The 26,019-nt window shown below is 51.1% G+C and overlaps 2 protein-coding genes across 5 annotated transcripts in view; one reads left to right on the plus strand and one right to left on the minus strand.

Moving 5' to 3' along the window:
• The window catches only part of SCRN3 (secernin 3), a 146,554-nt gene extending 144,479 nt beyond the window's left edge, over positions 1 to 2,075 (minus strand). The window contains exon 1 of one of the 3 annotated variants that reach the window (XM_085645262.1): positions 1,856 to 2,075. The gene's annotated coding sequence lies outside the window, so the exon portion shown is untranslated. Of the gene's footprint in view, positions 1 to 1,810; positions 1,830 to 1,855 lie in introns of those variants that run through there. The other 2 variants (XM_085645263.1, XM_085645264.1) reach the window with 2 other exon arrangements.
• A 397-nt stretch (positions 2,076 to 2,472) lies between these two features.
• The window catches only part of CIRSR (corepressor of RBPJ and splicing regulator), a 259,288-nt gene continuing 235,741 nt past the window's right edge, over positions 2,473 to 26,019 (plus strand). The window contains exon 1 of one of the 2 annotated variants that reach the window (XM_085645265.1): positions 2,473 to 2,692. Coding sequence is in view for 1 of the 2 variants with exons in the window: in XM_085645266.1 (XP_085501392.1) it covers positions 2,621 to 2,692 (72 nt within the window). In the remaining variant the exon portion in view is untranslated. The remainder of the gene's footprint in view (positions 2,693 to 26,019) is intronic. The other variant, XM_085645266.1, reaches the window with a different exon arrangement.

Genomic DNA, 26,019 nt, shown 5'->3' on the forward strand with positions numbered 1-26,019 from the left:
GTCCAAATTGCAACTGGGAGGGACCGTGAAAGGGCTGTTTTCCTTTTATTTACAAAACAGAAATATATACACATCTATTTTTTTTAACCGAAATAGTGGTCAAAACCACTGAACATGTTTTTTAACAAAGTGTTGTGACTCAGCACTTTTGTGAAATTGCTTGAATTCAGTGCAACCAGGGCTACCACTTTTAGAATGTGGTGTTGCTTGAATGCCTATATATTTATTTTTAAGTGTCCATGATTGCAACGAGTCAACTCATAACTTTAATTACACCGCACATTGAAAACAGAAATAACAATATTCTTGTAAGTCTTTGAACTACTAGTATTCCCTAGTTTGATACAAGTATCTTTGGGTTGAAAAATATACAATTCTCCTGCTGTGCAATTCTAGAGCGCTCAGTATCATAGCTGAAGCTAGTAGACACATTTGAAACTTGCTGGACTCAATCTGCAACAAAATGTTTACCCTGTCGGAGATGAACAAGGAAGTCAGATTGAACCACTGCCATTTAAATAGTTTTGTGTTCTCATTTCATATCTTAGTTAGTGCATTCGAGTGACTGTTGTCTTCAATTACTTTGTTGAGATAAATACACCATTTTGTTAAATATAAACCCAAAATTGAAAACATCGTGTTCTGTTGACTTGGAAGAATCTGACAACAAGTGAAGTGGGCTTTAAAAGCAAAACCCTTCTCGGAGCTATTCCTTTTGCCGCATGCCACTGAAAGAAACAAAAGCAACCTCAACAACCAGCACTGCACATAATGGATCGATGTGCTGACTCACTTCCTTTAAGTGGAACTACTCTGTTTGGAGACAGATCAAGTTCACCTGGCAGCTTAAAGGGACATGCGCGATGTTCAACATCTTTGACCGGAGGTGGCACAGGGAACTTTCCAATTAACAGAAGTCCATAAAGAGAAGTGGGGTCTCCCCACGCATAACCACCCCCATATTGCGGTGCCTAGCCAACATGAGCGTCTCATAAAGTAGCTGTATAAGTCTGATCCAAAAGGCAGAGCAAATGGGTAGAAAACAAACCTATATAATATTTTCTCTATACGTTCCTTACAAAAACTTGTAGATGCTAAAAGTCATACTCCGCCCTTCCAACAACTATTAAAGTAGTTACAACTCGTCAATATCATATCAACAGTGATATAATTATATAATTTGGCATGTCGTCTAACATAATGTGTAAGGTCCGGAGCAGTTTCTTTGGAGATGCTGTGGTGCGTAATTTAAGTGAAACGTGTCGGTTTTGGCTTATAACTATGTTTCGTCAACGTTGTTATTAACAGAACGAATACATGCCAACATTTATGAATACACGTGCTGGAGATCGGGGGAAAAAAGAGGGAATGCAATTTCACTATTTACGTGCATTGAAGTGGGGAAGGTTTTGATATGAAAAGGGGGATACAATTAAGATATATTGAGCTTCAATAGTCTCCCGTCTAGATCGGAAGCGTGAAAATGTAGGAACGGCTAGATGAAAAATTTCCCGGTTTTTTTCCATTTCTGAACGAAAACACACATCTGATCTTGCAATACGAATAACCGAGTATGCGAGTAAATATATGCAAAGTACTACAATACTAATGAGTAGGAGGGTTGGGTGTTTTGCACAGATATGCAAGATACCCGAGCGTGTTCTCTGCTGTTATAATTTCTTATCGTTAATGTGAGAATATCTGCACGTTTTGCGATTAAATGCAGATTTGGCAGTGAGCTGTAATCTTCATGTGACCTCGGGCAGCACAAATACTCCTCCCCTTCTCACCCTGAGGAACAGTAGCATACCTTCAAAGACATACGTCTCAACACACCCCAGCAGGGGCCACTTACCAAGCCCAGCCAGGTGTCTGCAACGTCAGCCACTATCCCCAATGCTTGAAAAAGACAGCAGCTACTTTCCATTAAACGTAACGACTTAAGGCAGGCTCGTGTATCACGTGGGAACGGACGTACCAAATCTGCAGGGGAGTGAGGCTAAAGCCATGTCCCCCAGACGGAGGTGGAGCGCTAACTAGCTGTATTTGTTGCGATTATTACCCCCAATATGGTCGCTAGGTGACGCCAAAGCTTTCTATCAAACCTTTCTAGTGGTCCGGAGAATTCCGACAGGAAATCTTCGCTCGTTTAAAACGATAATTTAGCCCTCGTTATGGATTTGTGTTTATTCAATCCAGCGGTTTGATGTATCACTGAAGCTTTAATTTGAAGACAAATGGCATTATTTCGAATGCATGTTAAAAATATATTTTTAAGTTATATGAAAATATAAAGCGTGATATAGATGAAACGTCATTAAAATTAAACTATGATTAAAGGTTCTCTATTCTTTCGAAATATAGCTTTAGTGGTTCTGTTACATATTGGTGTTCCTACTTTCGTATGGCCGCAGCCATATCACATTGGTCATCGTCTCTTGTCCCCTTTCTCTGTCTGCTACCTTTTGACTAGTCTTTTCTTTATGACGCTGACTTGCTCATGTTGTTGCCGGAAGATTGCCTCCTGCTGTAATCTGCTGTCAGGTCCACAATTAATTTTAGTATACCTTGCGTATATGTGATTTAAAAAAGCTAAGGCACCTTTCCTCCTGCCGCAGCCATGGGGAAGTCGTTCGCTAACTTCATGTGCAAAAAGGATTTCCACCCTGCTTCCAAATCCAATATCAAGAAGGTGAGCTAAATTGTAGGACAATAAATTCACACTGATGTTGGGCTTAATTTAAGACCCAGGCCGGCAATCTCGAATGTTAAATCTTCTGGCCATTTTATCGTCTCATGCACACGTTACACTTTAGTTTATATGTTCAGGAGGCTCCAATCCTAATTCATCCCCTGTTTGCTGAAAAGAAGGGGCGCGAGTATCAATTCAGCAACTATTTATTACTGAGGATTATCCTGGCTGGCCTCTGGAAAATATGCTAACCTCTCTCGTGCAATTTCCCGACTCCTTCTGGACTCGTTCACCAGCGCCGGCACTCTGTGTATTCTGCCTTCAGGACAATCTGCAGGGGTTGAGGAAGGCCTCTTATGTTCAGTTACAGATGGACCCAACACAAACGCCCCACTTACACGGCTGCCAGTACGCCTTTTCGAATCTCGATACCTTGATGCTAATGACATCAACACAATATAGACTCGTCTTGGCACTTAACAAGTGCTGAAAAGATGAACTATAATTTCGATCCAGGTTTCTTTCTTTTCCAAGCTTTGTATGTAAGAGACTCGGACACACACTATAAACGTGCAGTGATTTTTTTTTCTGCATGTGTAATTCCACTAATAGCCATTTCTATAGAACGTAAGTTTACTAGTACCAAAATAAACCTGTAAGAAATGTGGTCATTAGTTGGGCAGGATGTGTGGCCTGCATAAGTAATAGGTCCACAATTTCCCATTACTGGAAACCAAGCACTTTGTTGCAGCACTTGACTTTCTCAGGGTAGCGAAGCAGTGCAGTCCAAGGCCTACTCAAGGGGAGGTGGTGTGGGCTAGTAATCGCTGCTCCCTTGATAAAGCCTGTTGGCTTTATCAAGGGCTCACGACATTGAAAAGCTCAATAATTAAAATTTAAGAATCACCACTTTAAATGCAGTCATTACCGATAAAGCTTTTCAATGTTTATCAAAATCCACTGTGAGTGATATATTATTATGTGTATTTTAAATTTCTTTTTTATATGCATTTAGACCACAGAAAATGTATCATAGAAGCAACCACTAGTTTTTTGTTTTTTAATGGAAAAAGTCATGTTAGTCAAATACATACACTAAATAACTACATTTACTCCACCTGTCTTATCCGCCTTCTCCTTTCCCTTGTTGCCAGCTGGTTCCTGGGTTAAAGAAAAAGTACAAAAACAGGCTAGTGGCCCCTCCAGGCCCTTCCCCCAGGCAAGGGCAGGGGGTCCCCTTTGGGTCCGTTGTCATCGCTGTTGTTGCCTGAGCCTTCCAGGCCCACCCCGTGTAAGGGTACCCCTTTGGGTCTTCAGGTTTCGTCGTCGCTGTCTCTATATGATCCGTCCAGTGCTGTGTAGTCACTCAGAAGGCTGTGGATCATCTTACGGCACACCAGGGTCGATGTCTCCTTTTTCCCTACTACCAGGCGGTTTCTTGAAAACAAATGAACATCTTTAAAACAGCACAGGAGCCTCCAGCAGCCCTGGAGGTCCCCTAGTGCATGTGTCCCTGGGAACAATCCATACATCACAGAGTCCGCGGTGATGCAGGTCGTAGGTAACCAGACCCTAAGCTCCATGCCTAGGGCCTTCAGCAGGTCCTGTACGTACGTGCACTCCCAGAAGAGATGATATGCCGTCTCGTCCATGGTGCACCCTCTCGGGCAGGACTTGTATCGGTGGAGTCCTCTTGCGTGCATTAAGGCTCTCACGGGAAGTCCTTCTTGGATGGCCATCCAGGCGATGTCTTTGTGCTGGTTCGTCAGGCGCTTGGATGCGACGTTTCCCTACACGTGGTCCGCTGTGGCTGAGGGGAGGGCGCTGATCGGCTCGCTGATATCCCTTGCACGTATCTGGCGTTGGACAAGCTGTGGGGACCATGTGGCGGGGGCGGCAGCCTCCAACATAAACTCCTTCACAAACTTCTTCACCTCCTTGTAGAACCACAGAGTCTTCCAGTTGTACGGGACGGCGCTCACCCACTCTGCCCATCCGAGGCGCCTCCACGTTGGCAACAGGAAGAAGTGTGCCATTAGAAAGCCAACATGGCTCTCATCTTTGGTCCTCAGGGTGTTCCTCACGCAGTGGCACACAAAGATTCCCCTCAGGATGGTGGTGATGTCCGGCACTCCCTTGCCTCCCTTGTCGTGGGTCTTGAACATCACCGCCCTCTTCACACTGTCCATCTTCGAGCTCCAGATGAAGTAGAAGATCATTCTCGTGATGGCCTTGGCCGTTCTGGTCTGCACAGGCCACACTTGAGCGACGTACTGGAGCACTGGCAGGGTCTCGTTCCGCAGGACCAAAGACTTCCCTTCGATCGCCAGCTTCCGGAGGCTCCAGAGTCCCAGCTTCGGCCTCGTCTTCACCAGTCTTTCTTCCCACGTCTTCTCTGCTGCACCATGTCCGCTGAACCAGACTCCAAGGATCTTCAGGAAGTCCTGCTTGATGGGGTATGGCAGTGGGTCTAGGGTGGGGGTCCAGTGTCCGAAGAGTAGGGTTTCTGACTTGGTGCTGTTGATCCTTGCTCCTGACACTTTTCCAAACTCGATACAAGTCCTCTCCAGCTCTTTCACAGATGGTCCATCCGCGCAGAAAATTCAGACGTCGTCCATGTAGAGGGAGCACTTCACTTCACCATGTCCTCTGCTTCCTGGTGCCTTCACTCTTCTGATGTTCTTGTTCCGCCGGATGCATTTGGCGAGGAGCTCAATTACGCAGATGAACTGAAGAGGGGAGAGCGGGCAGCCCTGCCTCACCCCCTACAGGACAGGGATCGTGTCGGTTCTCCAGCCATTTACCAAAGCCGCTCTGGAGATGTCTCTATACATTGTGGTTACCACGTCACAGAAGAAGTCTCCCAGTGCCCTGATTGTCCGTTCCATGAACTCATGGGAAACGCGGTTGAACACCTTTTCCTGGTCTAGACTGGCCAAGGCCATCGGGACCTTGTGGCCCTTGACGTACTCGATCGTGTCCCGGACCAGGGCCAGGCTGTCCGTGATTTGCTGCCCCGGTATCCCACAGGACTGGTCAGGGTGAACTTTCTTTGCTATCACTTTCTTTAGGCGGTTGGCCATCACCATCACGAGGATCTTGTAGTCCACATTGAGGAGAGAGATGGGCCTCCAGTTCTTGAGGTCTTCTCTCTCTCCCTTCTGCTTGTACAAGAGTGTTATCATACCCTTTCGCAGGGACTGCGGCATACTGCCCTTGCCCACCATTTACTCGTAGAGGTCCAGCAAGTCCGGCCCGATCAGGTCCCACAGTTCGACATAAAGTTCCACTGGTAGACCGTCATTCCTGGGTGGCTTGCCTCTCTTGGAGGTGGTGGTGGCCAAGTGCAGCTCTTCCAGGGTGAAGGGCGTGTTCAGGCCCTCTCTCTCTTCCTAACCCCGTGTCTTTGAGATGCCCTCCAGGAAACTATCCGCCTGGGCTGTCTCCGACAACTTTGGTGAGTAGAGTTCGCCATAAAAGTCGGTTACGACTCTCATGACTTCCTCTTTCTCACTTCGGAGGTTGCCCTCTGAGTCCCGAAGCTCCACCAGCGGTGTGTGGGCTCAGTGAAGTTTCTTAAAGAAGAACGAGTTGCATTTCTTGTCCTTCTCGAGGTTCTCAGTTCTGGTCCGGAAGATGATTTTCTTGGATTCTTCCCTAAAGTGCTCTGTGAGCCCTTTTCGGGTTTCCTCCAAGTCGTCATCCACGTCCCATCCCCTGAGCTCCAGTTTGTACAGTTGCTGCAGTTTGCTCTGCAGCTTCCTGAACTACCTCTTCTTTTCCCATGCAGCAGCTCTGCTTGCATCCTGGAACAAGCTCCGTAACCTGTCCTTCACCCATTCCCACCACTCGCCGGTGGAGTGAAAGAGGTCCTTCATGTCCCTCCACTCTACATACACGGTTCTGAGGTTCACCACTAACTCCTCATTTTCCAACAAAGAGCAGTTCAGCTTCCATGATCCTGGGCCCGCGGGGAACTTCCCTGTAAGTTCCCCTCGAAACTGACTGCTTTATGGTCAGAGAAGTGGACGGCGACCATGGAGCTTCACTCAGGCTTTACTGTTGGGGAGGTGAATAGGAAGTCGATCCGTGAACGCACGGATCCGTCCGGCCTATTCCAGGAAAAAGTCCTGGCATTCGGCCCCATGCTCCGAATGACATCCTGGAGGGGTGTCTCACCTATCATCTCCACCAACAGCCTGGACGTCCCATCCATTTCTGCAGAGCCTGATCCAGTGCTTCCATCCAGCTCTACTATGCAGTTGAAATCACCTCCCATCAGAATGGTTCTGGAGGTCACGAGTTGCATCCTGAGCACCCTGAATATCTCGAATAACTCATTCTTCTCCGGGGGGGGGGGGGGAGGGCATAGACGTTGATGAGCCTAGCGGGCTCACCGGCCCACAAGCCGTCTACAACCAGCACTCTGCAGTTGACCAGCTCGGTGACCTTGTGACCACTAGTGATTGCTGCACTCTCAGGCAGTAGAATACAAGTTCCAGCCTCAGGTATGTTTGTAATAATGAAGAAAACATCTGGTAGTCATAGTTTTCTTGACCCTGCAAATGTAGGGTCACATTTGAAATTATTTAGGGGGGCTGCTGCGCTCCTGCAGCCTCCAAAAACTTCCTAAAACATGGTGGTGGTGCACCTGCTTTCCTTGGGCTACCACAAAGCACAACTCTTTAATTGAAATGAGACCCACAAGGCCTTATGGGGTGCATCCAGACCAGGATATTTGAATATTTTATTAGTGGCTCGGCTGCATACTTTCATTATGCCCCGCCTTGCACCACCATCCTTTTTTTCATTTTTCTTTTGGAAGGTCAGGTGCCCCGGTCACCCTATCCTCCAATTCAGTAGGGCTGCACAAGAAGCCTAGTTCTGTGGGGCCTGGTCAGTTCACCGCGCAACAATCACTGTCCTCGCCGGCAGTGTTCCAATCCCTCCCTGCTCTGTGCAGGCAGGGTGTACTTTGCTGCCGTTGCTGCCTTGCTCCCCGCCAGTTAGGAGTACAGGGATCAGGGGTGAGGCCACCACCATTTGAGGGGTGTGATGGCGACCTGCATTTCTTTTTGCTGCGTCAGGGGCCCAAGGATGCGGTCCCTGGCCAATTCCCTTGATGGTGGGGGGTGCTACAGCACTCCCATCCTCGTTACTTGTCTGGGGAGGGGATCTGCATAATCCAACCCAGGGAATGGGGTCTCCATGCCTCACAGAGCTCTTAAGAATGTAACCCACACACACTCCTTCCTGGCTCATTAAAACTTTCTGAATCTTGCGCCATCCCCGGGCACTGGCCCACCCCGTAATCTTCGGAGGCAGGTGTGTAGCCCCATGCGTTCATTTTCCCTGGGGTTGGGGTCACATCATGAAAATAAGTATAACTCTACTGCAATGGGCCAGTTTCAAAGATCTCGGACCAATTTTTCTCCTGGTGGCAAGCTGTAGTCACCTGGGACATTCTCAGCAAGCCTGATGGCCTCTGAAGTAGCACACTTAAGCTGTTTCTCAGGTCTTATGCTACACCCAGTGTATTATTCTTGGAGATTTTAATATTTATTGGGATCTTGCATCTGACAAAGCCACCACCTCCACTCCAAAGGACATTATGTCCGCTCTGGGACTTTCTCAATGGATTGCGAAGGCCACTCATGGAGTGGGACATATAATTGAACTAGTGTTCTCCAACCTTGATCTATCCCTGCCGGACCCTATCACCTTAGTTTTGGACAGATCATTATTGGGTCCAGTTTAACTGGATTATTTCCCTTCAGGGTTTTAAGGGTAATTGTGTACTGTCTCAGCTATCCCGAACTTTTTCCAAAATTGCGTATGACGATTTGCTGACAGCTTTGGAAACCAGTACCCTGTCGCTTTTAGGTCCCATTGACTTCAATATGATGGAATATGACCGCTGGCTAATCACATCTGTGGAGAAACTTGCCTTTCTCCCCAATCATGTTTCCTGCAGGAAAAAGATCTCTAATCGCTGGTTTTGTGAGACCCTTAAAAAAGAGAAATAGTTATGTGAAAGGGCATGGAGGAAAATCTACATTTTAGAGTCTAAAGAATTATTTAATATAGCATTCAAGAAATATGTGACCTTGATAGGGTCAAGACTGATTTGCATATAGCTGGGTCTGAACTGAGGTGGCAAAGTGAGCTAAAGAATGATGATGGATTCAACCCAGATCTGTGACTGGGGGTGAGTGTCTGAAACGTTTCAAGGCTCCGTCCATCATCTCCTTGTGTTTGCTTTGTTCGCTCTAAGTTGGCAGGGTATGCCCAGACTTGGGTCCCTTGCTCACTTTGCCACTGGATTCAAGCTAGCCTGGCTGATGAAGGGTGTTGCCCAGAAACCGGTCCCAGGCTGCTTGTTTCCGGTTCAGGGAAGACCTGCCTTGGCAGTTCGGGCTGGACTGTTCCCATGAGGCACAGGGTCAAGACTGATTTTCATATAGCTGGGTCTGAACTGAGGTGGCAAAGTAAGCTAAAGAATGATGATGGATTCAACCCAGATCTGTGACTGTGGGTGAGTGTCTGAAAAGTTTCAGCGCTACGTCCATCATCTCCTTGTGTTTACCTTGATAAATGCCACAAAGAGATATTATTATTAGGGACGGATAGCAGTGAATAAACCCAAAGAAATCTTTTTTTTTTTTTTTTGAAAACCTTTATTTCAAAATTCAGGACACAGCTATTCAGCCGACAGCCCGGAGGTTCGGCAGCATTGAGAGTTGGATACAGTGATGTGTCCCCAATACAGTTCAAAGAGTAATGCAAAGGTCCAATTTTAAGTAAATACAGAAAAAACTCACAACAACCCCAGCAAGGCAAGGACATTGAAAGCCCATGGCGAAAGCCCCCAGGGGAGGCCGGACCCCACTCATCTACTAGTTACAAGACTGTGTACGGAGGAAGAAGGGGGACAGCCGAGGCCCAAGACGGTTCCTAGAACCCAACTGCGCTGGAAAGTAGGTCAGGGGGAAAGCTGTTCCTCGGGAGGTTCCAGATCCGGGGCAAGACATATTCCCCCCCTGTATTGGTTCCACCGCCCCCAGATGGCATGCCACTTCCGGGGGCGACCTCTAGAGCAGTAGACCGTCTTCTCCCTAAACATGCTCCAGTCCATGTTCTCCTTCCACGCGGTCAGGGTAGGGGGTCCCGAGGAGCCCCACAATCGCGCGATGTCCCTTTTAGCAACCATGTTACCCAGAGTCACCCATTGGGTCTGCGCCTCATCGAGGTCAGTGGGCCCCCAGACGTTCAGGAGGCAACACCGCGCCTCCGGCTGTACCGCAGTGCCCGTCACCTCCCCCATAACTGCATGGACTCTCCTCCAGAACTCCACAATGACACAACATTCCCAAATGATGTGCAGGAAAGTACCCACCATACCACATCCCCTTCTGCACAGGCCGTCCTCCGAGAATCCCATGTGGACCAGCCGTGGCCCCGTCACATACACCCGGTGCAGTATTTTAAGCTGCACCAGCCTCAGACGCGACGGGATCGCAACCTCCTTAGGAGAAGAAACCGCTGACTGCCAGTCCTCATTATCCAACTCAAGGCCATCCCTAGTCCACTGTTCTCTCAGCCCCAAAAGCATATCTGCTCGGACATTAATCAACTTCTTATATATGAGCGAGATCGTGCTCTCGGGCATATGACCATCAAGGACTCGGTCCTCAAGGGGAGAGGACTCCGGCACCTTCTCACCCTCCACGAGGACTGATCGGAGGGCGTGACGCAGCTGGATATACCTGAAGTACTCTGACGGCCCTAGCTCATACTCAGTCTGCAACTCCTCAAAGGACTTCACCCTCCCCTTATGCAGCACATCTCCCACCTTGGATATACCTATCAGGTCCCACTTATCAAAGCCCTTCGTATGCCAGAGTCTTCCCAATCTTTCCGATTCAAACAATGGGGTAGCGAGGGTGAGCCTATCCTTCCAGCCCAACGAGTCAGTCGCCATCTTCCATACACGCACCGCCACACCTGTGGGCCCCGTGAGGGACGAGTCTAAGGACCGCGAATACAACGCCCTGTAGTAGTTGCCGCCACGCAGCAGCCACCTATCCATGGCATACCCAGGGCTGAGGGCAGGGCCATAAAACCCATGGTTGATCGCGCTCAGCTGCGTGGCCCAATAGTACCGTCGGATGTCTGGGAGCGCAATGCCCCCATCGTACCATGGGAGCGTCAACTTTGAAATAGCTATTCGCGGCCGCCCATCCCACAGCAACGTCCGTTGGAGGCCTTCAACCTCCCGAAAGTATTTGGCCGGTACCCAGTCCAAGGTGTTCTGGAGGGCGTAGAGGAAGCGGGGAAGAGACATCATTTTGAACAGGGCCGCACGCCCAACCAGGGAGAGCGGCAGCCTCCACCAACCTTCAACATCTCGCCTCAAGCGTGCCAAGGGGGGGAGCAGATTCCTCTCATAGCGCACAGCAGGATCCATGGATATAAAAATCCCCAAATACACGAAGCCCTGCTGGGCAACCTGTATCGAACATGTTCTAGGGATCGGTGGGACCTCGCCACTAAGAACGTACAAGTACGATTTGCCCCAATTAATCACAAGCCCCGAGTTCCTACCGAACGATGCGAGTACGTCACAGACCACTATAAGTGACTTCTTAGGTGAGGCAAGATACAGCAGGATATCATCGGCATAAAGCGAAATACGGTCCTCGTGATCAGGCGACCACCGAAGGCCCCGTATATCCGGGTGCCAACGTATCCACGCAGCCAACGGTTCAAGGGCGAGGGCGAACAACAGAGGCGACAGGGGGCAACCCTGCCGAGTACCCCTACCAAGCTGAAACGGAGTAGATGCCCGACCATTCACCACAACATTCGCTAGGGGCCCCTCGTACAGCAACCGAACCCAACTCACAAAACCGCGACCGAAACCAAACTTGGCCAGCACGGCCCATAAGTATGCCCACTCCACCGTGTCAAAGGCCATCGTGGCATCAAGAGATGCCACAATAGCCGGTTCACGCAGCGTGCCCGCCCTGGCGATGACGCCATGAAGACGCCTAAGGTTTAATGCTGTGTTTCGGTGCGGGATGAAGCCAGATTGATCCGGGTGGACCAAATCGCCAAGTACCCTAATCAAACGGGTAGCCAGGAGTTTGGCCAGAATTTTCGGCTCAGCGTTGAGGAGTGAAATGGGCCGATAGGAGGCGCACCTATCTCGGGGTTTACCCTCTTTATGTATGACCACGATCGACGCCAGCCGCTGATCCAACGGAAGGATCCCATCCCCCCGCGCCTCCAAAAACATGGCGCGCAGGTGAGGGGCGACCCTATCCGGGAACAGTTTGTACAGGTCGATCGGCAGTCCATTCGGTCCAGAGGCCTTACCCGAGTTTAAAGCGCGAATCGCCCCCGCCACCTCGTCAACCGTTATGTCACCATCCAAATCGTCCCTATCTATGTCAGAGAGGCAGGGCAACTCGATATCACGGAGGAGATCAGACGAGTCCTCGAGCGGCCTGTCCGACACCGAGGAATAAACCCTACGAAAATACTCCGCGAAACACTTCACAATCCCCTCAGGTTCCACAATCGCCTCTCCCCACTCTCCCGTCAACTCTGGCACCACTCTATTGACCCGTTCTTTCCTGTCCAACCACGCCAGGAGTTTCCCTGCCTTATCACCAACATCATACAGGCGGCCCTGTTGTTCCCTACTGAGGGTCTTAGCGGCGTTCGTCACCAGGTCCCTATACTCCGCCTGCTTCAAGCAAAGCTCATGCAGTGAGGACTCTGTAACCTCCTCCTCCATAGCCCCCTCAAGGGCCGCGATCTCCTCCTCCACTTGCCACACCTCGCCATCCCTCCGATTCTTGGCAGCCACCACCAGGGAGAGGGCTTCCCCCCGAAGGACGGTCTTAAAAGCTTCCCACAGCGACACCGCCGAGTCCACGGTTCCCAGATTGTCCTTAAAGTAATTATCTACCTTCTTTACCAGGGCGCTGCGCATCTTGGGGTCTCGGAAATACCATGGGTTGATGGGGGCCACCCTCCCTCCTCCCTCCCGACCTAGATCCAGCCGGATCCACACTGGCGAATGGTCAGAGATACCGCGTGCCATGTGCCTCGCCTCGGATATCAACGAGGCATGCGCGGCCAGAGTGAGCAGGTAATCAATCCTGGAGAGGCTACCATGCGCCCCGGAGTGAAACGTGTATTGACTCTGTGTGGGGTGCCGGAGCCTCCAGCAGTCTATCAGACCAAACGTATCCAGGAAGTCTGGAAGCCATTTCTGAGCCCCCCCTGTGTCCCTGGGCGGGTATCTATCCAACAGTCCGGAGCCACAGCGTTGAAATCCCCTCCCACTACCAGCATTCCCCCCGGGAGAGTCAGCAAAGCCCTGCCCAGTTCAGCAAATGTGGAGGCCTGCAGGGCCGGCGGGACGTAAACCGAAACCAAAACCAAAGTCCTTCCTTCCCACCGCCCCGCCACCGCCACAAACCTCCCCCTGTCGTCAACAATGGTGGAGTCCACCTCAAAAGGCAACGATGCTCTAACGAGGATGCCCACACCCCTGGACCCAGAAGAGAATCCCGAGTGTGCAATGAATTTATACCCCTTCCTATTCAGGGCATAGCACGTATTACCTATGAGATGCGTTTCCTGCAGCAGGACAACATCTGGCATTGAGCGTTTCAAAAATTGCAAAACAATCCCCCTCTTGATGCGATCCCCCAAACCATTAACATTCCAGCTTATAACACTTAAGCCTCTACCCCCCATCCTCAAACGGAAAGAGGCCCACCCCACACCCGAGGAGCCACCATGGAACAGCCCTAAGGATAATCATCATGCCTTGCAAAAATAAACCCCCCAACAACAAACTCAAAATCCCCAAAACTCCCCCCACCCTGCACCCCTGCTGCAGCTTACAAAGCCCCCCCAACTTGCAGTGTGCCTGTCGCCCTACAAAAACAAAAAAATCTACAAAAAGTACCCTAAGGGAGGAAAAGAGCACCCCTCGCCCTCCCGCAACCCTCCACAGTTACTGCACTCTGTTCAAATCTTCAAGGATGGTCAAATCAAGTCAGGCCGGCTCTGGGATATCAGCCCTGTCCATCCCGGCCACTGTCTCCATGCTCGGCTGTGTCGTCCCCCGTCCGTCGCCGGGGCAAAGCGTCCAGCCATTCGTCGGCCATAACAGGAGAGTCAAAAAAGAATGTCCGATCTTCATGCACCACCCGTAGTCTGGCAGGGAAAAGCATGGCATACTTCAGATCCAGTTCCCGAAGTCTCCGCTTCACCCCCAGGAAGCTCTGTCTCTGTCTCTGCACCTGCTGGGTGAAATCCGGATAAAAATTCACCGACGCATTCTGGAAGGGGACTGGGCCCGTCACCCTCGAAGCTTGCAGGATAGCGTCCCGATCTCGAAAATGAAAGAGCCGGGCGACAATCGGCCGCGGCAGGGCACCCGCCTTGGGCCGCCCGCCCGGCACCCTATGGGCCCTTTCCACCGCAAAAAACGTTCCAAGGCCCTTAGGCTTCAGATGATTGAGGACCAAATCCTCCACCAGCAGGTCCGCCGAAGCCTCATCCGAGGACTCCGGGACCCCGATGACGCGCACGTTGTTGCGCCTGGCCCGGCTCTCGAAGTCCTCCAGCCGGCGGGCGGCTAGGTCACTCTCGGCCCTCAACTTCCGAACCTCGGTCTGCAGATCCGCTACATCATCAGTGAGGCCCGTGGTCTTGTGGTCCAGGTTCTTAACGCGTTCGTTCGTCTTGCCCAGGTCCGAGCGGATCAGATTGACATCTACCAGGATGGCATCCACCTTATGCGCCAGGGCCTCGAACTGTCTCCCCATCGAGGACTGCATCCCGTCGAGCGCGCCCATGACATCCTGTAGGGAGAGCTCCGGTGTCCCAGGCGAATCCTCCTTCTGGGCATCCGGCGCCTGGCTCGATCCACTCGGCGATGCTTTCAGGAGGGCGTAGCGGTCCATACTGTTGACTTGGGAATACGTTCCCCGCCTGGTGGACTTAGTCTTCAGCCGATCCCCTTCTGCTTTGCCCGACATAATGGACTCCAGGCAGTCCAATGCAGTTAAGACTGTTCCCTCTCAGAGAGAGGAATAAGGAGTGAGCAGGTCTGCCTTGTGCTGCCAGAGTAGCCCGCCGAGCGTCCTTGGGGTAATAAAGCCACCCAGAGCTCTACAGTGTCCGGGCAGACAAAGGGAACGAAACCGAAAGTGAAAGAGCGAGGACCTCCGTCCGAGAGTTCACACCTCGCCAGGCCGTTGTTGATCAACTAGGAGTCGGGCATCCTGCCAACTCTAGCCCCTGGCATCCCCGGGAGTTAGGCCGCAATCTTCCGCCAGTCGTAAGTCCGGTTCCCGATGGGCGATCCGACCGTGGGTAGCATCAATCGCCTCCCTGACAACTCAGCAACACGGTGCCATGCATACCATCAGGATTAGAGACAGGATAGTCGACGGAGGGCGCGAGGGTCTCGGGAGCTCTAAGCTCACGCGGCCATCTTGGTCAAGCGCTAGGCTCCTCCCAAAGAAATCTTTAAGATTGGGAAGGACTTTGACGATCCTGTTGCGTGCCACAGAAGCAAGTCCCCATCGGCGGAGTGGTGTGAGCAACTTTCAATATTTTTTCTTAATGAAATCCAAATTAGCTTCTCTGCAGTACTGATCCTGGATGCTGGTAATTCTGAATGAGTTTAGCACAATTTCTCTGGAAGACTCTAGGGCTCTGATCGTAAACATTAAAACTGGATCTCTGGATGATCCATGCCCCCCTTTGATCCTGGCATTAGGAGTGAATGTAACCAACTCCATCCTGAATGCGGTGCTGAATAAGTCCTTAGTCACTGTTACTGTGCCTCTATGCTGGAAGAGAGCCAAAATTGCTCCTCTATTATAAAAGCCAAGTGTGGATCCTGATGTTCCAGGTAATTACAGGCCAGTTTCCCTCCTTCCAGCACCATCTAAGCTAGCTGAAAAATGTGCGAACCATCAACTCTCTAATTATTTGAAGGCCAACACTCTTCTTTATCAGAGCCAATCAGGATGTAGAAATAGGCATAGTACTGAGATGGCCTTGTTGGAGGAGGCCTTGATCTCATTAGAAGTACCATCTATGTGGGTGGCAGGGCAGTCCTGGTATTGTATCAATCAATCAATCAATCAGTGTTTATAAAGTGCGCTACTCACCCGTTAGGGTCTCAAGGCGCTGGGGGGTGGGGGTGTAGCTCCGTTGGGGTCATTCAAAGAGCCAGGTCTTGAGGGCTTTCCTCAATTGGTCCAGTGTCGGGCTTCGCCGGAGGAGGAGGGGGAGCACATTCCATGTCTTGGCTGCAAGATGGGAGATGGACCTTCCACCCACTCTGTTCCTGTAGAAGCGTGGGAGCTAGGTAGAGGTTGGCTGATCGTAGGTTTCTCTTGGGTGCGTGGAAGGAGAGGCGGTTGTTGTGGTATTGAGGTCCGATGTTGTGGAGGGCCTTGTATGCATGCGTGAGCAGCTTGAAAGGTATCTTTCATCTGTCTGGATGCCAGTGGATGTCGCAAAGATGTTGGGTGATGTTGTTGTGCCATGGGATATTGAGGATTAGTCTGGCTGTGGCGTTCTGGACGGTCTTGAGTTTGCGGCGGAGTTTCTTGTTGATTCCGGTGTAGAGAGTGTTGCGGTAGTCCAACCTGCTAGTGATGAGGTCGTGAGTGACCATTTTCTTGGAGTCAGTGGGTATCCATTTGAATGTTTTACGTAGTATGCAGAGGGTGTTGAAGCATTCGGAGGAGACGGCGTTGATCTGACGATTCATTGTGAGCGATGAGTCCAGTATGATCCAGAGGTTGCGTGCATGGTCATTCGGGGTGGGTGGGTTTCCGAGGGTGGGGGGCAACCAGGTGTCGTCTCATGCTGAGGGGGTGTAGCCGAGGATGAGGACTTTTGTTTTCTGTGTGTTGAGTGTCAGGTAGCTGTTCTTCATCCAGGTTGCGACGGCTTTCATCCCTTCTTGGAAGTTGTGCCTGTTGATGTCGGGTTCCTTGGTGAGGGATAAAATGTTGGGTTGGCTATCATCGGTGTAGGAGGCGATGTTGAGCCAAGGGTTTCTGGCGATGGTTGCGAGTGGGGCCATGTAGACGTTGAAGAGGGTGGGGTTGTGGGAGCATCCTTGGTGTACTCCGCATCTGGTCTCTGTTGGTTCCGAGCGGAAGGGGGGGGAAGTCTTTTTTTTTTTTTTTGAAAAAAAGTTTTATTGCGCAGAGAAAAGGTTACAAGCACGGGCCTACAACCGCCAGGGCCGGCCGCTAGTAGTTAAAGTGGTCAAGCAGATCAAAAAACAATGACTGGCCCACAGGGGCTCCGCTATATCACAGTAGATCAGACTGCACATAAGGGAAGTCAGGATACACACTTTTAATATAAATAACAACAAAAATAAAGAAAAACAAAAAGCAAGGCGAAACGACTTGAAATGGGCGTCGAACCACAGCCGGGGGAGTCCACACCCGACCACCCGAGGGCGGTCAATAAAAGAAGGCCTGAGAGGGAGGGGGGGGCCACGGGAGAACCAAATCTGTACTCCGAAGTACGAGATAAGCAAGGAACCCTCAAGGATCAGGGGGACGAGGCAACCCCAGACGTATCCACCAGGGGGGGAGCACAGATAGACCCGCGATACGCGTTCCACTGCCCCCAAATTCTACCCCAAGCCCCCGGTTTACCACGAGCCACGTACACAGTTTTCTCCCTGAACATGCACCAGTCCATGTTCTCCTTCCATACGGACACGGTGGGAGGCCGTTGGGAACCCCAAAGCTGCGCTATATCTCTCTTTGCGATCATGTTCCCCAAGGCCGCCCACCGAGCCTGAGCCGCATTATAGTCATTGGGCTCCCATACATTCAGAACACAGCGACGCACCTCCGGCAGCAGAGCGACCCCGGTGACTCGTCTCATAATATCATGCACCTGGCGCCAATATTCCGCCACCTCGCGGCATTCCCATAGAATGTGGAGAAAGGTGGCACTGAGCCCGCAGCCACGCTTACAGAGTCCGTCGTCAGAGAACCCCATCGAGACCAAGCGGGGGCCCGTCACATATACACGATGGAGAATCTTAAGCTGGACCAGACGGAGACGGGCCGGGATGGCCACCTCCTTAGGGGATGACAGTGCAGTCTGCCAGTCCTCGTCGTCCAACTCCACCCCATCTCCCGTCCATGCCTCCCGAAGACGCACCAAGAGGTCAGCCCGATTGTTTATCAGTTTTTTGTAAATCAAGGAGATAGTACTGTCGGGGACGTGACCATCGAGTATGCGGTCCTCGAGAGGCGAAGAGGCAGGGACCGTGGTCCCCTCCCCAAAGACCGAGAGCAGGGCGTGCCGAACCTGTGCATAACGGAAGAACTCTCTTTCACTAAGCTCGTGCTCGCTCTGGAGCACCGCGAAGGATTTAACCGCACCTTTAACCCACAGGTCCCCCACTCTGCTGATGCCAATCGTGTCCCAGTGCTCGAAGCCTTTCGTTGTCCAGAGGCTTCCCAAGCGTTCTGAGGGGAATAAAGGAGTAGCACACGTTAAACGCTCACTCCAGCCCATCGCTACGTTCGCCGCCTTCCACACACGTACCGCAATCCTAGTAGGGCCCGTAAGGGTCCTACCAGCGGATCGAGAGTAAAGCGCTCTGTTATAGTTACCGCCGGGAAGCAGGAATTTATCCATCTCATATGCCGGGTTCAAACCAGGAGCGTACGTAGCATGGTTAATGGCAGACAGCTGGGAGGCCCAATAGTACCGTCTAATATCAGGAAGCGCGATGCCCCCGTCATACCAGGGGAGAGTCAGCTTTGCCAAAGCGATACGCGCTCACCCGTCCCAAACCAGTCTCCTCTGCAAACTCTCCACTTCCCTAAAGTAGGCCGCCGGAATGACATCGAAGGAGTTCTGGAGTGCATAAAGAAATCTGGGAAGGGACATCATTTTAAACAGCGCCGCGCGACCAAGTGGAGACAAGGGCAACTTACACCACCGAGCCGTATCCGCCCTCAAACGCCGGAGTGGAGACAGGAGATTCTGCTCATAGCGGACCGCCGGATCCAACGAAACGTACACCCCCAGGTATTTAAAGCCGGACTGAGATATTTGGAGCGGAAGCCGAGGCAGCAAGAGAGGAAGGCCACCAGAGATAGGATACACACAAGATTTGGACCAATTAATTATCAGACCCGAATTTTTCCCAAAGGAAGTAAGGACATCAAAGAGAACATTGAGCGACTTCCGCGGAGAGTTGAGATACAAGAGAATATCATCCGCGTACAATGAGACCCGATCCTCGAAGCCCGGGGCCCACCGGAGCCCCCTAATCGAGGGCTCCCAACGGAGCCAGGCAGCGAGCGGTTCCAAGGCGAGAGCAAAGAGCAGCGTGGACAACGGGCACCCCTGCCTAGTTCCCCTCCCGAGAGCGAAAGGCCGAGAAACCCGCCCATTGACAACAACCTGAGCCATTGGTCCAGCATAAAGGAGCTTCACCCAGCTAAGGAACCCCTCCCCAAAACCAAACTTCGCCAAGACGGCCCAAAGGAATGGCCACTCAATGGTATCAAAGGCCATCGTGGCGTCTAAGGAAACCAATATGGCCGGTTCAGAGAAGTACTCCGCCCTAGCGAGGACGCCGTGCAGACGCCGTAAGTTGAGAGCGGTATTACGATGTGGGATGAAGCCGCATTGATCCGGATGTATCAAGTCACATATAACGCTCAGCAAGCGATTAGCGAGGACCTTAGCAAGGATTTTGGGTTCGGCATTTAGTAGGGAAATAGGCCTATATGAGGCACAGCGGTCACGTGGCTTACCATCCTTGAGAATCACCACTATAGTAGCCAGACGCTGGTCGTCGGGAAGGGAACCCCTCTCGAGCGACTCCTGAAACATATGACGGAGGAAAGGCGCGATTTTATCCGGGCGTAATTTATACAGCTCAATCGGCAGGCCGTTGGGGCCCATAGCCTTGCCCGAGCGAAGGGAGCGAATAGCAGTAGCAATCTCGTCGACAGACAAAGGGGCATCCATCAGCTCGCGGTCCTCGACGGATAAGCCGGGCAGGGCAATATCCCGCAGCAGAAGACGAGAGTCGTCCTCATCTCTATCAGACACCGGGGAGTACACAGCCCGGAGGTGGTCAGCAAAACACTCCACAATCTCACCAGGTTCAGTCACACACACTCCATCCGAAGCCCGAAGCTCCGGGACCACACGATTCACTCTCTCCTTCTTGTCCAACCAGGCAATCAGCTTACCCGCCTTGTCTCCGGCATCATACAACCTACCCTGCTGCTCCCTATACATGGTCTTGGCAGCGTCAGTAACAAGAGACTTATATTCAAACTGCTTCAGGCTGAGGGCATGCAGCCCATCCGGAGTGACACCCGCCTCCAAGGCTGCCTCCAGCCCCGATATTTCAGTCTCCAGCGTCACCACCGCCTCTCTCTTAACCCTCTTAGCCTCCACTATCTGGGACAGGGCATGCCCGCGGAGCACTGCTTTAAAAGCTTCCCACAGGGATACCGAGGACAACACCGACCCCTCATTCTCAAGAAAATATTGATCAATCGACTTAATCAGGCTATCACGGATCTTGGGGTCTCGCAGGTACCAAGGGTTTATAGGAGCGATCCGCCCAGCGGACCGCGTCCCAGTGTCAAAAAGCAACCACAGTGGGGAATGATCAGAGATACCCCGGGCCAGGTGTTTAACCTCTCGAATCCGAGCAGCCTGGACCGCGGGCATAAGGAAATAATCCAATCTGGAGAGACTCCCATGGGCCCCAGAGTGAAATGTGTACTGACACTGTGTCGGATGCATTAACCTCCAACAATCCACCAGACCGAAGGTCTCCAGGAGTCCGCCGAGCCACGCCTGGGCAGCAGGGAGGGCCCTGGGCGGGTGGCGATCCAGGTCACCCGAGACAACCGAATTAAAGTCCCCACCCATAAGCAAAAGACTGTCAGGAAGCCCAAGCAGCATACGACCCAAGTCTGAGAAGGTGGAGTTCTGGAGGCCCGGGGGAACATAGACCGAGATCAAGGAAAGGGACTGCCCCTCCCACCTCCCAGTCAGAGCCACATAGCGCCCTCTATCGTCTAGGACTACCCTGGTGATCTCTAACGGAAGTGAAGATCGCAGGAGAATGCCTACCCCTCTCGAACCAGTGGTGAAACCAGAATGGGCCACGAGTCGGTATCCCCCCCTGTTCATGGCATGACAAACATTACCAACCAGATGCGTCTCCTGTAAGAACACCACATCAGGAGTCAGACGACGCAAATATTGCAGCACAACACCCCGTTTGATACGGTCCCCCAATCCATTGACGTTCCAAGACATCAATCTCAACCCGTCCCCCCCCATCCCCTCCAGTAGATCAAAGGTCCCCTAGCAAATAGCGCAACACCCGAAACTGAACCATAGCCAATACCTCGCCTTGAAAACAAAAAACACAAATCCAAACAACCCCACCCACCCACCAACCCCCCCCCCGAATCCAACACCCCCCACCCTGCACCCCTGCGGTCCAAAAAACCACCCCAACTTGCAGTGTGCCTGTCGCCCTACAAACCCCATTCTACGAAAAGACCCCGGAGGAGGAAAGGGACCCGTCCCCGCCCGCCCCCCACACAGATCATAATGAAACAAAATGCACAAAAGAAGTAGAATCCAGCCGAACAGTACAAAATGGCAAAGTCAAGGACCAAAAGTCACTCCGAAGGAGACCCGCCACCCTCGGTACCGGCAGAGGGCCCAGTCCGGTCACCCCGGTCCGGCAGCGAATCCAGCCAGTCACTCACAGTCGCAGGAGAGTCAAAAAAGGTAGTCCGATCTTCATATTCCACTCGGAGCCTTGCAGGAAAAAGCATAGAGTACTTGAGACCGAGGTCCCGGAGACGACGCTTCACCCCCTGGAAGCCCATCCGCTGTTTCTGGACAAGTTGGGTGAAGTCCGGGAAAAAATTAATGGACGAGTTCTCATATCGGACCGGGCCATGGACCCGTGAGGCCTGCAGAATCGCATCTCGGTCTCTGTAATGAAAAAGTTTCGCAACAATAGGCCTCGGGGGGCCCCCGGTCGCGGCCGACCACCTGGAACTCGATGGGCCCGCTCCACGGCGAAGAACTTACTCAGGCCAGCGGGGGCAAGCTGTTCGAGGATGAGCTCCTCAACCATGAGATCAACCGGGCGGTTGTCGGAGGTCTCCGGAACGCCTATGACGCGGATGTTATTGCGTCGGGCCTGTCCCTCGAAGTCCTCCAGCCGCCGGGCCATCAGATCGTTGGCCGACTTGAGATCGCCGAGAGTAGTCTGCAGGTCCGACACGTCCGTACCAAGGGAGGACGTCCGCACATCCAGCGATTGAACCCTCTCGTTGGTCTTAGAGAGATCCGCCCGGATTAGCGTCACATCAATGGCCACCGTGTCGATTTTACGGGCCAAGGCCTCGTACTGCGTAGCGATGGTCTCCCTGATGCCATTAATGGCGCCCATGATGTCCTGCAGAGACAGATCCGGAGAAGCGGACGGGCCACCACTGGCATCATCCGGGGGGGACACTGGCCGTCCCAGGGGATCCTTTACCCTGAGTGTAGCGGTCCATGTTGTTCGTCTGGACCGGTCCCCCACGTAGGGATGTCTTGGTCTTACGCCTCTCGGGGTCTCCCTTGCCTCCCATGAGAACCACGTTCGCCGAAGGGGACCACCGAGGAAGCGTCGAGGGGGCACAGGCCAAGCAGACGCGGGCCGCGCCAGAGGCCGCAATGTGGCGGAGCGAAGGGACCACCGTCGATGGGCACACTGGTAGCAGGCGAAGACACAGGCATCAAGCGAAGGCAAAGTGAAAGCCCAGTCGCACCAAGCAAGTCCACTGTCCAGCCCCTCAGAGATCCAAAAGTGAAACCGAAAGTGATGTGACGGCCACTGGCACAGCCCCGCTGCCGTTGTTGTTCAACTACGCCCCGGCTCCACAGATCACCTTCGCATCGGGCACAGCCATCGGTTGGGCCTCAAAAGTTCAAACCACCATAACTCAGGATTGCCAGGTCCGATTTGATTTCCGAAAGGAGTTTAGTGTTCAGCCAGCATTCGTCTTCCAGATTCCATCAACCAAGTCAGGATAAAGTCAGGATAAATTCCGAGGAGCAGCGAGGGTCCGGGGAGCCCTGTGCTCACGCGACCATCTTGGATGCGCGCTAGGCTCCTCCCCCCGGGAAGTCTTATTCTCTGTGTTCTGCCAGTGAGAAATGAGCGTATCCAGTCTAGGGTCTTTCCTTGGATACCGGCATCGTGGAGTCTGGTGGCTAGTGTGCGGTGGGGACAGTGTTGAAGGCTGCTGAAAGATCCAGGAGGATGAGGGCAGCTGTTTGGCCTTGGTCGAGGAGAGCGCAGATGTTGTTTGTGGTGGCGAGGAGGGTGGTCTCAGTGCTGTGGTTGTTGCAGAATCTGTATTGGGAGGTGTCCATTGAAGAGGATTCTGTCTTGGAGGAAATTCTTCTTTGTGGCTTTGATGAGTTGGTGATGTGCCGTGGTGGTGGTTTTGAAGGTGGTGCGTGATTCCGAAGTTTTGCAGTTTCGCCATGTCTTTTCCAGGCACCAGCAGGAGCGCTTGGATTCTTGGCGAGCCGTTGTAAACAAGTTTGCTTTCTTGTTGGGTTGTCTTGTGGTCTTCTGGAGAGGGGCAAGTGTGTTGGTACAGTTGGCGATCCATCGGTGGAAGTTGCTTGCCGCGGTGTGGGCGTCTGTCGTAGTGGAGAGGGGTGGAGTGCAAGTGTAAGGCCTTCCTTGGAGACTTTGTTCCAGAGTCTGCGTGATGGGCAGTGCTTGTGCTTGTAAGCGGTGGGTTTTCTAAAAGAGAAATGGATGCAGTGGTGGTCCGTCCAGAGCTGTTCTGTGTCTGAAGGAGATGCTGTTTCCTCCTGCGAAGGCTGGGTCGAGTGTGTTTCCAGCTGTGGGTGTGGAGACAAGTTGCTTCTGTCCTATGTTAGTGAGGTTCTCTAGGAGGGCGATGGTGTTTAGGTCGTTGTAGCTTTATTTATTTATTTATTTATTTATTTATTAATCTTATAAGGCGCACAGCTACCAAAAAAGGTTTCCCAGCGCCGCTGGACAGGAAAAAGGAGAAAAGCAACCTAAATTATCAGCAATTTATTGATTAAATAACCACGCTTTTAAGTGTTTACGAAAATTGCTGAAAACAGTTTCCTTCCTAAGAAATAGGGGAAAGGAATTCCACAAATGAGGACCTAGGTAAGCAAGAGACCGGCCTCCCATTCGAGACCGTTTAATCTTAGGAACTAAAAACGTAGCCTGGGTAGAAGAACGGAGAGAACGCGAAGGTATATAAGGATGGACGATGGCCCTTAGATATTGAGGGGCACTACCAGACTTCACTTTAAACATATAGCTCAGGGTCTTGAACTTTACACGATTCTCAACCCTGAGCCACTGAAGCTCACAAAGGGAGCTTGAAACAGAGGCCATTCTCGGGATCTGACAAAGCAGCCTAGCCGCCGCGTTCTGCACCAATTGCAATCTGCGTATCACATCCTTATTGGCTCCCAAGTATAGGATGGTGCCGTAGTCCAGTCTAGATGTAATAAGAACTTGGACTACCGTTCTTTGAGTGGAACTAGGCAACATCCAAAGGATCTTTCTGAGCCATTTCAGGATTGTGAAGCAGGTAAAAGCCACCTTTACTGCTTGCTGCTTCATTGAAAGTTGGTTGTCAATGATAATACCCAGATTGCGAACTTGAGCGGTGGGTTGAGGGAGAGTTCCCATTTCAGACGGCCAGTGCTGAGGGCCCCAGAGGTCTCTATTCTTTCCCAGAATAAGGACCTCCGTTTTATCGCCATTGAGTTTCAGTGAATTGGCTTCCATCCATCCAGCAATTTTCCTTAGACCTGTCTGAAGAGAAGATGTCTTAGAAGTCCTATTCGCCGACAAGGAAAAAATTATTTGAGTATCATCGACGTAGGAAAAGATAGACAATCCTGCTTCTTCGGCAATACTTGCCAGCGGCTTAACATAAATGTTAAATAATAAAGGGCTCAAAATGGAGCCTTGAGAAACACCATAAGGTGACAAATGAGTTTTAGATGCTGCCTCAGAAGAAAAAACCTGGAAAGTGCGATTGGTCAAAAAATCGCTAAGCTAATTAAGGGCTGGGTCAACAACGCCTAGCGAACGCAGAGCTGACAGTAACACTAAATGAGCACATTTAATTACCCTTTCAAAATTATTAAATAATAATAGCATACATCTGGCATCATTTACAGTATATCACAAGGGAACAGTCGTTTATACAAAGAAAGATACAGACACATATATCACATACCATCAATACAATATATAACAACAAACAATTAACCCAAACGAAAACATTTTTATGAGAGTGTCCCCTTAAGAGGTATCAGGCGGACCACTCGGAGGTAGTCAAACTGAATAATGGGGAACACAAGCAATGTGGGCAAATATAACCCGAACTTTGTTACATGTGTCCCAGCGGCAGTCTGTAAATCACTGAAACTCAAGTGACTCCTCCATTCAATATCTGTCGACGTGACCACGTTTCAGCCACAATGAACTTCAGGCCTCTTCAGGACAGGGGTTAAATGGCAACTAAAAAAAAATATATATATATATATATGAGGGGGGTTTACCATTAAAATATTTACAAAAATATGGAACTAAGGGTGGTTACCAAGTTGTGCGCACAAGCCCAATAGCCAACAAAAGAACAGATGACACCCTGTGTGCCAACGTGATTTATAAAGAGAAGAAAGTGATAAATATTAGTCATGCACCGCAAGGTGCCTGGGATTATCTAATAACAACCCTAACCCTAGTGTGAACAGACATTAATAAAGTGCAAGCCAAACTTCCAATAGAGATTTTATTGGAAGTTTGGCTTGCACTTTATTAATGTCTGTTCACACTAGGGTTAGGGTTGTTATTAGATAATCCCAGGCACCTTGCGGTGCATGACTAATATTTATCACTTTCTTCTCTTTATAAATCACGTTGGCACACAGGGTGTCATCTGTTCTTTTGTTGGCTATTGGGCTTGTGCGCACAACTTGGTAACCACCCTTAGTTCCATATTTTTGTAAATATTTTAATGGTAAACCCCCCTCATATATATATATATATATTTTTTTAGTTGCCATTTAACCCCTGTCCTGAAGAGGCCTGAAGTTCATTGTGGCTGAAACGTGGTCACGTCGACAGATATTGAATGGAGGAGTCACTTGAGTTTCAGTGATTTACAGACTGCCGC

This window comes from Triturus cristatus, chromosome 3_1 (genome assembly GCF_964204655.1).
Source record: "Triturus cristatus chromosome 3_1, aTriCri1.1, whole genome shotgun sequence".
In the NCBI taxonomy this organism is placed as follows: Eukaryota; Metazoa; Chordata; class Amphibia; order Caudata; family Salamandridae; genus Triturus; species Triturus cristatus.